Source organism: Ceratotherium simum, chromosome 26 (genome assembly GCF_057802395.1).
Source record: "Ceratotherium simum simum isolate JZ-2026a chromosome 26, ASM5780239v1, whole genome shotgun sequence".
Lineage (NCBI taxonomy): Eukaryota > Metazoa > Chordata > Mammalia > Perissodactyla > Rhinocerotidae > Ceratotherium > Ceratotherium simum.
In genome coordinates, this window is record NC_141925.1 from 41,758,547 (window position 1) to 41,770,913 (window position 12,367).

Genomic DNA, 12,367 nt, shown 5'->3' on the forward strand with positions numbered 1-12,367 from the left:
TTAAGTGTGTAACCGTAAATTATTAAGTTGTTTAACTTTGTGTGAAGTCCCTAATTATCATTGACACTAGTGTGGTTTCCATTGCCCAGGACCTCCCTTTCTTCAGTTTGTGATTGCAGGGAAGGGCGCGGACGCACACGATGACTGGGGTGGGGGCATCTGCAGTCTGTGGTGCCGTCCAGACAGCAAAGGGCATTCTGCTCTGAAAGGACAGTAAATCCTGTCATGTCCTCACTAACCGACGATGGAGTGGCCTAGGGGTCAGAAGTGAGCATCCTTGGTCCTGTCTCCTTAGTTTAGTGTTAAGCCAGGTAATATTTGCAGGTAGCAGAACTGGATAAGCAATTTCTCAAAATGCCAAAAATAAAATTGGAGTGGGTGATTTTTAACTGGTGACTTGAGTACATGTATGTAAGTTTGTGTGTGTATGGGTGTGAATATTTAGTGCTTTTTTTCTCTTCAGCTGTCTTCAAATATATGTGCGTGTCTGAGTACAAACACACACCTCCACCTTTAATATCTAAAACGTTACTTTAGTAGGTCTATCATGAGACGTGAATATGCCCAAAGAAATGATTTTTAAAGTATAGTGGGTTGGTTATAGCGAGATGAGTTTACTTTGTTGATGATCACGAGGCAAGGTGTGGCTCTTCTGCCCTCCTGGAGTGCTTAATAGAATATAGAAGTACTTTTGTCATCTCCTGTACTTCTCAAAGCTGGTGTATTTGTGAGGCCAGGCTGGCAGGATTTGGGGTCAACCGGGGGCGAGCCTAGTAAGAGGCACTGTTTTGTGGGCTGAACTCCAGGGTGCCTGGGTCTCTCACCTGCACCCGAGGCCTCCCCCCAACAAGCTCTCCCTCCTCGTCTCTTCTCCACGGTGGTCTCAGATGCCTTGGGCCTGCCACCCTTCACATTCCGTGACCCCATTCAACTTCGCCGTTTCCCCTCTGAGTTTGGGCCCATTATAAGACTTCCGAGTGATACATGTGTGTGCCTGCCCCGTGTTGCTGTCCATGTGGCCCCTGTATGTCATCCCTACACCAACACCTAGCCAACGTGATTGATTTCTTTACAAAATCTCGCTGTGACACAGGCCTTGGAGATCTGGGTTTACATGCTAACTCTTCTGGCTGTGTGACCTTGGACAAATTTTCTTCCCTTTCTGAGCCTCAGGTGTCCGCATCTGTAAAATCTAGGTGTCAGTCCCTTACGTTGGCATACTACATGGTAACTATCATTAATTTCTGCCAGAGACGCTAATCCCCAAACCGTGTCTACCATCTTCCCTCTCCTGACTCTCACCGCAGCCTCTTCCCCAGAACTCTGTCACCTCAGCCCCTCCTAGGCCCATTTCCACCCCCGGCTCTACGCGAGATGCGAGATGCGATGCGAGATGCACTCAGCGCTACCAGGAAGCCCCTGGCGCTAAAGCTGGTAATTTTCCCCGGCCTCAGGCCTGTGGCAACATTTGATGTAAGTACCTTTTCCTTCTTGAAACTGCCTTCTCTCCTCCCGGCTCTCCCCCGCTTCTCTTGATGCCTGTTCTTTCATCCCTCCCTCTGACTGTCTGAGAGGGCTCCCCAGCCTTGGCCCTCTCTCCCAGGAGAGCCTGGGTTCCTGAAGTAGCCCTGAGCTGCCCAGTATGGTGGCCACCAGCCACATGTGGCTATGGGGTAGGGGGAGGAGGGACTTGACGTGTGGCCCGTCCAAAGTGAGATGTGCTGAAGTGTAAAGTACACACCATATTTCAAAGACATAATCCCCAAAAAACAATGTAAAATATCTCACTAAGTTTTATATTGATTACATGGGAAATGATAATATTTTTGATGTATTGAGTTAAATGAAATTAATTTCATCTCTTTTTTTTTTTGCTTTTTTAATGCAGCTACAGAAAATTTTAGGTTGCATGGGTGGTTGGTACTGTATTTTTGTTGGACAGCACGGGCTTGGACTGGGGAGCCCAGCCTTGAGGGCGTGTGTCCAGCGGGCTCTCTCATCACCCTGCCCTTGACGCGCTGTGAGAGATGGTTTGTTCTTCGTGCATTCGCTCGTGCAGCCGTTCCATGTCTCAGGCATTCCCCTGCGTGCCAGGCTCCGTTCTAGGCGTGGAGGACACAGAGATAAATGCCCCTGCAGGTGCAGCCTTGGATCACATTCGCTCCCTCGGCAGCAGTTCCATGTTGATGGCTCGAGTCGGTCTTTCTGCTGACCGGTCCTTGGGCCACAGAGGGTGCCTGTGCAGCAAGCCAAGGGCCACACCTGCAGCCTTCCTGGCTGTACAGTGTGGGGGGTGGGCTGCTGTGGATGGGATTGGCCCCTCCAGGAAAAGGAACATCGGACCTGGCGTGGATTGTGACCACTTCGGTAGTCCAACCTTCTGGAGTTTTAGAACCTCTCATGCCTAGGTCTCCTCGGCAAATTATCGCCCAGCCCCACGTTGGATGCTGAAGATGGGGGGCAACTAAAACCCATTCCTGCTTTCAAGCAACCCCAGTCTGGAAGGAAGAGGATGCACTCCTACCTGTGGTCACAGGTAGGAGTAGGACAGAAGCAGTAGGAAACATATCCCATTGCCCTGGGGCCTGGCTGCTTCCAGTTCTGCGAGATCCAGACCCAGGCATGTTGGAAGGCTTAGGCCCTCTCCAGAGCTCAAGGGCCACCAGGTGCTACTTGCTGTCAGATATGGGAGGGCAGTCCAGCAGCTCATCCCCAGGGCTCCCAGACTACCTGCGGGGGGCGGGGGGCGGTGCTCAGCCATAACTCCCTGAAAAGTGAAGGGCCTTCCAGAAGCCCAGGCCTGGGAGGGGCCACAGTTCCTGCTGACAGTTGAACGATAAGTGTCACGTTGAGGTTATCATCCTTGAATTGTTGACATCTTATTTTTAAAAACTAGATTAATACAGATTTGTGGCCTTTTGAAAAGAAGATTTGCTATGTATCTGTGCAAGCCAGGGTTGCACGCCGTGGATGTGTGTCAGCACTGGCTGGCTTCACGGAAGTTTGTTAGCTCTTCTTTACCCACTTGGGTGCGTACCCTAGCACCCCGCTGGTCGGCAAGAGCACTGGAGAGTACAGTGACCTTTCATTAATGAATTGCCTTCATCAAGGTCAGCCTTTTCGGAAAACAAAGAGCAAACAAACTCCATCCCTCACCTCGTGTTAGCCGTTTGTGACCAAAGTAGTTCCGTGAGATCATCCGCCTTTTGTCCTTGCCCAGGGAGGTGGGGAGGAAGGGGACCGGGCCACCTCACAGAGTCCCGAGGGCTCTTTTTGCCCTCACCTCCCCTCTGCAGAGACTCCAGGCTGTGTCACCCTCGCACACAAGGAACTTCTCATATTTGGACTTTCCAGGTCATTAATGTGGCTGCCAAGGAAGCATGACTGACAGAGAAGCATGGCTGATTCCTCGTGATTAAAATATAGGCTTTGGGGCCGGCCTGGTGGCGCAAGCGGTTAAGTGTGCGCGTTCCGCTGCGGCGGCCAGGGTTCGCTGGTTCAGATCCCGGGTGCGCACCCGACGCACCGCTTGTCAGGCCATGCTGTGGCGGCGTCCCATATAAAGTGGAGGAAGATGGGCACGGATGTTAGCCCAGGGCCAGTCTTCCTCAGCAAAAAAAGAGGAGGATTGGCAGATGTTAGCTCAGGGCTGATCTTCCTCAAAAAAAAAAAAAAAAAAAAAAGTAGGCTTTACCACTGACCCTGCCTGAGATCCAACAGTAATCTTTCTTCCACCATTCTTCGTTCGCCCTCTTCGTCCCCTTTTCCCCTCACTTTCTCTTTCGGTGTAGGCTAAGTGAGATAGTTTATTGTTTTCCCATTGCTGCTATATCAAACTACCAGGACTTGGTGCCTTAAAACAACAGAAGTTTATCATCTGAGAGCGCTGGAGGTCAGAAGTCCAAAATGGGTTTTACTGGGCTGGAATTAGGTGTCGGCAGGGCTCTGTTCTGGAAGCTGCAGGGGAGAATGGTTATCTTGCCTTTTCCAGGTTCTCGAGGCCACCTGCGTTCCTTGGCTTGTGGCCCTACATCCTTCTGAGCCCTGCTTCCATCATCACATCTTCTCTGACTCACACCTCCCTCTTCTAAGGACCATTGTGATTACATTGGACCTGCTCGGATAATCCAGGATCATCTCCCCAACTCAAGATCCCTAAGTTAATCACATCGGCAAAGTCCCTTTTACCATGTAACCTCATGTGGTCACAGATTCCCGGGATCAGGACCTGGACATCTTTGGGGGCATTATGGTGCTTACCACAGAAAGCCTTATTTATTTAAGAAGAGACTAGTAAAGAGTTTGATTATTTTTTGTCGTTGAACTTGGTTTAAGAATATAGAAGATGATCCATTGGAGGAACAAAAGTATTGACTGCTCCAAGGAAATAATGGGATTACCTGTAGGAAAGCAACCTGTAGAAAAATGTACAATTAAAAGGAAAATTATAATACTTCTTGATCAAATACTTTTGCAGGGTTACAGTACAAAATAATGTGGGTTAATTGTGTTTGGCAAAGAGCTATGTACAGCCCTGTCCAATGGATCACTCTGCAGCGAAGGAGATGCTCTGTTTCTGTGCCGTCCGGTGGGTAGCCAGCAGCCTCGTGTGGTTGCTGAGTACTTGAAATGTGGCTCATGCAACTGAGGAAGTGAATTTTAAAATTTAATTAAGTTACATTTAAATATAAATTGTTACATTTAAATATAAATAGCACAGGCTGGAACAGGGCTCCTAAACTGGATTCTGTGGGCAGGCTTTAGGAAGGCGTCAGTGAAGTAATTTGCAGAGTTTTATCCCCTCAGGGAAGGGTCAGTAGCTTTCCTCAGATTCTCAGAAGGCTTCGTGACCCAAAAAGGTTAAGGGCCCAGGTCCAGAGGAAAGCCACAAAGAACACGGGGTCGCACACAGAATGCCTGGAGCCACTCTTCTTGACACTGCAGGAGCGGGGCTGCGGTGGTCGCTCCCGGTGAAGGAGCGAGCTGGTGAGTGAGCGAACTGGTGTCAGAGGGTAGGACGTGGGGCCCTTTGATTTAGGGGCTTGGCTAAAGGAACACAGAGGGCTGTCAGTCAGTTACCAAAAGAGCCGGTGCAAACATGCCTGTGTGTCCAGACGGCTGACTAGGGCGGCTCACCTCAGGGGCTGAGCAGGCCCAGAGTTGGGGCTGCTTAGGGAATCACAGCGTCTCAGAGGGGGCAGGCCAAGGGGTCATGGTCATCACCCCACCCCCCCTGTGAGTTCTCTCTTTATCCACCCTTGTGTGATGCTAGAACATCCCGGTCCCAGAGAATGCTGCCTTCTGTGGCACCCAGATCCATTTAGGGTAACTTGAGCTTTGCTGGAAAGCTTTTCCTTAGATGATAACAGCAATGTTGTTACTCAAAATAATAATGGTGGTTAATATTATTGAGCACTTCCTGTGTGCCACTGGTCACAGGTTTATTCCTTCTCCTACTAGGAAGACATAATTATCCTTAGGCACGTTGGAGCTGGAGAACTGAGCTCAGGAGGTGCTATGGCATCCGTTGTTCCTGCAGTTAGTGAGCGGCCGAGCCAGGATTTGGAATCAGGGCTGTCCGACTCTCCCCACTGCCTTTGTATTCTGAAACTCCCCCCCAGCTCCTGCTGCTCTGGTTCTGACCCAGGAGCTCTGGAGAGAAGTCCAGACTCTCTCGTTTGCCCAGTAGCATTCACGTATCTGACGGCGGCTCTTCTTGGCAGTTTGGAGGTGGGACGAGCCGACAGGCGTACTAAGAACTGACCTGTTTGGCCCTCTCCTGTTTTTACCCATAAAAACCCCGCCTACTTCCCAGCTCACATACTGCTTCCTCTATGAAACTGCTCCTCACCTCCTTAGTCTGCATTATCATGCCTCTTATGTTCTGCCCACAGCAAAGGGCTCTTTTCCTGAAATAACGTTGTATCTTCTCCCCGTGTTATTGTTTGATTGGTGTGTGTCCATCTTTACTGGCACGAGTCAGTTTCAGTTGGGCGTGTAGGTCAGCCTTGGAACTTGAAAAAGGTTGCTGCCTAGGCCGTGGCCCAGACTCACTGAATCTGATCTGGCACATAGATCATGCTTAGTGAATACCTTATGTGCCCCATCTCTCAGTAAAGAAGTCACCTTACTTGAGTCCTTTCAAAGTATTTGAAGTACTTTCTCAATTTCTTGTTTTTTCCCCTGAGATATAATTGACATGTAACACTGTGTAAGTTTGAGGTGTACAAAGTATTGGTTTGATACATGTGTATACTGCAGTGTGGTTGCTACAATAGCGTTAGCTAACACCTTTATCACGTCACCTAATTATTTCTTTTTTGTGTTGAGAACAGTTAAGATCTAGTCTCTTAGCAACTTTGAATTTTATAATACAGTATTGTTGACTATAATCACTATGCTGTACATTAGTCATTTGCTTCATTTTAAATAAAATATTCTTGAGGAGATCATATGGACTTTCCTTGGGGATGTCCTGTTGTCATGAAATGGGTACTGGTGGCTTGGGATAAAATTTCCAGTGACTCTTTCAGACATGGATTCAAAACAGGTGTATCTCCCACTAACGGTGCTCAAAAGTAACAGCTGAAATGCAGGATAGTGGCCCAAATCAATTTCAGATACAAACAAGTCAGACCTACATTATAATGTGCTATTTTATGCTAAGCAAATTATCTGAGACTAATAATTCAAAATGAGGTGTATGTAGAAATAAAATCTAGTGGTATTCTAAGTGAGTTCATTTGAACTGTGGAGCACCAGTTAGCATTATGTGTGTCGTACGAATGAAGGAACGGGACGGGAGAGGTGTGCCAGGATGGCTTTGTCTAATGAGAATCATCGCTGAAGTCAAAGCTGTGCTTAGGAGGCCTTAACGAATGTTTCCCTTCTCTTTCCTTCCCCACTGGCTGCTTCCTGACCCACCGCTCTTGCTCCAGGATTTGCGCAAGCAGGTAGCACCACTGCTGAAGAGCTTCCAAGGGGAGGTAAGCGTTTATGTTTACTTTATGTCCCGAGCCACTCTTCATAGTTCATCGCACTTTCTTTTTATTCTCATTGAATAAATGCCATTGACAGAAGGTGCTTACCCAGATGGAGCCTTCCCAGCTGCCCCGACCCAACGTCGGTGCAGATTATATGCTTCTCAATGTGGTGTTTCCACTGGGTCTTCGTTCAAGCCCACATGGAAGGCAAAGCCATGTTCAGAATGTAAGAAAGTGGTGGATTCAGGGGAGACGCGGCCGGCGCGGTTGCGCTTCTCACGGTGGCCTGAGCTTGTTCAGACCGCGGCCTTTAGGAGCTCACGATCCTCCTCCAGCTCCCTGGCCCCTGAGCTGGTCTGGGGCTGCTGCCACCATGAGGCCTCCTGTGTGGAAGGATGGAGTGAGGCGGTTGGGTGCTTTCACGTACGGCTACTGGGGGAAGAGAAATTTCTCTTGGTTGAGGCTTAAAACAAAGAACAGGTAGACGCCGTGAGGAATAAGTTTGAGCTCAGTGTAAGGAAAAGTTGTCTAATAGGTCCTTCCAGAGAAGGACTCGGCAAGATGGCAGGCGGGCGGCCAGTCATCTGAGACGCATGCCCTGGCTACTGTTAACGGGAGTAGTGTCCACAAAGATGACGGGTGGGTGAGGGGTGACACTCCAGCTCCTTCCCAGCCCTTTGCACAGAGAATCTAAATTTTGGAAAAGCAGAAAGTTTGTTATTGTTGTGGAGTTACTCACTCTTGGCTCTTAGCTTCTCCCGTTGGAATGATGGAAGTCGTAATAATACTGAGAAGAGGCAGCAAGGCTTTAAAATCTCTGTAAAGCACCCATATTGGTGGGATCTTAGGAATTTTATGTTCTTGCAACTACCCAGTTCACAGCACAGGGAAGGCGCAGGATTCGGGGAAGTGAGGTGGCAAGTTCAGGAGTGATGGGAGGTGGCAGGCTGAGTGGGGTGCCCTCTTGGCCACATTGCTGAGGAGGCTGGAATCCTGGGCCCAGAGCTCCAGAGCAAGAGGTCGAGGCTACGGTTTGGCACATTCTTCAGCATGCAGGTGACAGCAGAGGATGAGGGAAGGAAGGAGGTGAATCAGGGAGATGGCAGCGGGGGCGAGAGGAGGCGCCAGGGCAGTGAGGGACCATGCCAGAAGATGCAGGCAGCGGGGACCACCGGTGATGGCTGAAGGTTGTAGACCGTGCAGCCGGGCTCTTCTCTCTGCTCATAATGTCCCGCGAGGACGCCCCTGTCCTTAGCTCCGTCAGGCACAGGAGGATATCAGGGGCCCGGCTCTTGGAAGGACTTGAATTGCCCTTTCCCCAGAATTACATCTCATTCTGTGAGTCAGACCGGCACCTTACACCTCCCCACGCTCCGTCTGATCTCTTCTTCAACCTGTCCAGCAGCTTTTATGGGCCCACTGGCTTCGGATTTCCCTAGCTGAAGTAGCTCACTGCGCTTTTCTTGTTGTTTGCTTGTTTCTCCTTCTTTTTGGAGAATTTCAAATCTACGTGAAAGGAGAAACATCCGTATAACAAGTATCTGAGCCTCACCTTACCCGGCCTCTCCACTTGGTAACATTTTGCCACATTTGCTCCCCACCCCGCTTTTGCTGAACATTGGAAAGTAAGTCTCAGGTAGTGCACACCACACACTTCAACACCTGCATGTGTCTCCTAAAATGAAGGACATTCCCAACATTTCCACAGTAACCCCAAGTATCACACCTGGGAAGATAACACTAATCCATGTTAGGTGATATGCAGTCAAAATCAAATCCCCCCAGTCACCCCCAACACGTCTTTTATAGCTGTCCTGCCCCCAACTGGGGCCTCATTGGGTGCATACATTCCATTTGGGGAGATATATATACACAGATATTTGTCTTTATATTATGGAACACTCTCTCCATCCCCTCTCACTTTTGTTATTGTTTTTTATTACGTTGAGTTTTGTGGGTTTTTTTAAGAATCTAAGCCAGTTATCTTATAGACATTCTGGATGGGTACTGGGTTTGGTTCTGGATTTATTAAATTTGAAGTACCTGAGAGACATCTAGGCTTCCAATTTTCCCATTTTTTTAAAGGCTATTTGAAAAGTAAATATTTTTATAGCACCATTAATTAATATTTGCCAAGTCTCTGCTAATTGCTATATTTACATTAAATAATTTGTGCTTTCTAGTAAGCCAGTTTGAGTAGAAGAGACTAAATCCTCCTTGTTTCTGATTTTGAACTTTCATGGCAGAGGGTAACCGCAGATGGGGACCTCGCTGCCAGGGTCGGTTTTCTGATGAGAAAGGCCAGAAGGCGGCATGTCTTGGTGTTTAGATGGGGCAGGATCCATTCAGCTGCTTTTTCTAAAAAGCCGCCTTCTGTATCAAAGGCTTTTTCTTGGACCCTTCATTAGTGTCTGTGGAATGCGATTTTATTTCTGGGGTATATTCTTTGAGCTCATCCCAAGGTATCTGAGTCCCCCTTGGAAAAATGTACGGTGTCAGTGAAAACATGTTCTTTGCCTCAGAATCTGTATAGATTGCGTCCCTTTTTGAGATCCCCAAAAGAAAAAACAAAACAAAACTAAGTTTTCAGACAACAAGAAATTCACAGAGGACTTTAGAGTTCCTGCAGGAATGTTATATGTGATGTTATAATGTCATGGGAAACGTTAACCTGGCCAGAGTACCACTTACCCCCCCATAGTGGTTCTCGGTGTCAATCCAGATGCCTTCCTTCCTGTGGTTTGTGAGACCCGCACGATTCCATGACTGCTTACCTTTCTAGACTCCTCTCACTGCTTGCGCCCCCTCACTGACACGCAGCCATTCTGAATGTGCCAGGCCCTTGTGCCTTGGGCATCCTCGCCAGCCTCCAGCCCTTCGCACAGGCTGGCCTGCTTCCTGAAACGCTCCTTCCTCCTTCCACCTTACCTGGTCACTTCAGCTTGGGTGTCACTTCCTCAAGGAAGGTCTCTAAACACCAAATGATAGGCCAGGTCCCCTCTACGATGTGCTTTCATTGCACCCCATGCTACTGGTGACAGCATTTGTCATTGTGCCTGAGAGCCACCTGTCACTTTGTCTCTCTTCCCCATTAGTCCGTAAGTATGTGAAGGCAATCGCTGTCTTCTCCTGTTGGCCATCACATTCCCAGCACCCAACGCAGCAGCTGGAACTGAAAAGTATTGGGCTCTCAAAAATGGTCACTGAAGAGATGCTTGAACAGCGGGGTTCCTCTGGAGGCGATTTTTAAAACATTTTTGCCCCTATCCTTTCTTTAGGTTGTGTTGCTGTTAATAAGGTGAAAGGGACCCCAGAAGATAGGCTCAGGAAATACTTTTAGAAGAAACTAGTAAATAATTGTATTTGTTGTCTTTGGTAGAAAAATTTGAAATGCTATAATGGTAATGATTACTCGTAATTATTATAGCAAAGTCATCAAATTTAACTCACTCTGAAATCAGATTTATTTCTTTATTGCTATACCTAAGTCTGTGTGTTTCACAAGCCCAACCAACTGATTAGTAGAGGGAAGGGGAATAACCTAAACAGTCAATCCAATTTAAGGCTTATTTTAGTCTAGTAATTTAGACAATCCCTTCAGGAAAGTGACACCCACACTCTCTAAGTCTTTCAAATTGTCGCCCCCCACCCCCACCCCCGCTTCTCTCTCTGAGAGGGGTCTTGGTGTAGAAGGTCGAGGGGGTAAGGCATTGGCTTAGGCCATACCCCTCCTTGCTGTAGGGGAGCTGGTGCTTAAACCAACGGTCCTCAGGAAGGAAAATCCTCTTAAGAAATAACTTAGGTGCTTATGTTAGAGGGAAAATAAAAGACTGAAAATCCGTGAGCTAAGCATCCAGCTTAAAAAGTTATAAAAGTACAACAGAATAAGCTCAAAGAAAATAGGAAGGAGGAAATAATAAGTATAATTAATAATAATAATAAAAAATATAAGCATGAAAATGAATGAAAAAAACAAAAGACCCAAGAGAGAAACAGCCCAAAAGTGGGTTCTTTGAAAAGACTACTATAATAGACAAACCACCTTCCTAATCAAGAAAATAAAGATTAGGAATGGAAACGAGGATAACTTTGTAGCTGCAGCAGAGATTAAAAAGATAATAAGGGAATATTGTAATCAATTTTATGCCAGTAAATTTTAAAACCTAGACAAGATGGACAAATTTCTAGATTACTATAACATACCAAAGCTGATTAGAGAAGAAGTAGAAACCCTCAATAGCCTTATAACTATTGCAGAACTATTCCCGCAAGGTCTAGACAGTTTTATGGGAGAGTTTTATCAATCATTCATGAAACAGATAGTTCTAATCTTTTGCAAATTCCTTCAGAAAATAGAAAAAGGGAGAACACTTCCTAACTCGTATACTAGTCCCTAGTATAACCTTGATACCAAAACCAGACAAGAAGAGTACAAGAAAGGAAAATTAAAATTCAGTCTTATTTATGAATAGATATGTAGAAGTCCTTAAAAAGGTATTAGTAAATTGAATCCATCAAGATTCATGTACCCAAGAATGCTCTTTGCTTTAACATCAGAAAAATTTATTAATTCAAATTAATATCATTAACAGATTAAAGAGGAAAAAATTATCTCAATGCTTATAGGAAGAGAATTTGATAAAATTCAACATTCATTCATGGTAAAAACTACCAGGAAACTAGGAATAGAGGAGAACTTCTTTTTTTGTGTGTGAGGACGATCAGCCCTGAGCTAACACCTATGTCAATCCTCCTCTTTTTCCTGAGGAAGACTGGCCCTGGGCTAACATCCGTGCCCATCTTCCTCCACTTTATATGGGACGCCGCCACAGCATTGGCCTGACAAGCAGTGCATCGGTGTGCACCCGGAATCTGAACCTGGCCCGCCAGCAGCGGAGTGCGCACACTTAACCACTACGCCACGGGGCCGGCCCCTAGAGGGGAACTTCTTTAACCTGGGAAAAGATATTTCTCCAAAACCTACATCAATCATCATACTCTGTGATGTTAAAAACATTCCTTTTAAGATCAGGAACCAAACAAGAATGCCTACTGTTGCTACTTTTATTTAACACTGCAAGGCTTAGCTAGCATGGAAGACAACAAGAAGAAATAAAGTATAAGTCTTAGAACAGAAGAAATGAAACTGTCATTTTTCAAGTGAGCCTCAATTATGTAACAAGGTTGCTAGGTACAGAATCAATTTACAGAAGTGGTTACATACCTCTACATCAACAGCCAACTGGAAAAGGATACCATTGGAGATAGCAACCAAAAATAAAGGATACCTAGAAAAATATAACAATGCGTAGGAACTCTTTCTGCATAAAAATATAACATTTATATTGAAGGATACTAAAGAAGATTTAAATGGAAAGAGAGAA

The 12,367-nt window shown here is 46.6% G+C and overlaps 1 protein-coding gene across 1 annotated transcript in view; it reads left to right on the forward strand.

Annotated features, from left to right (window-relative positions):
* CUX1 (cut like homeobox 1) overlaps nt 1-12,367 on the forward strand; it is a 356,883-nt gene that overhangs the window by 162,817 nt on the left and 181,699 nt on the right. The window contains 1 exon segment of the mRNA XM_087417692.1: nt 6,939-6,986. Within this exon segment, the coding sequence (XP_087273818.1) occupies nt 6,939-6,986 (48 nt within the window).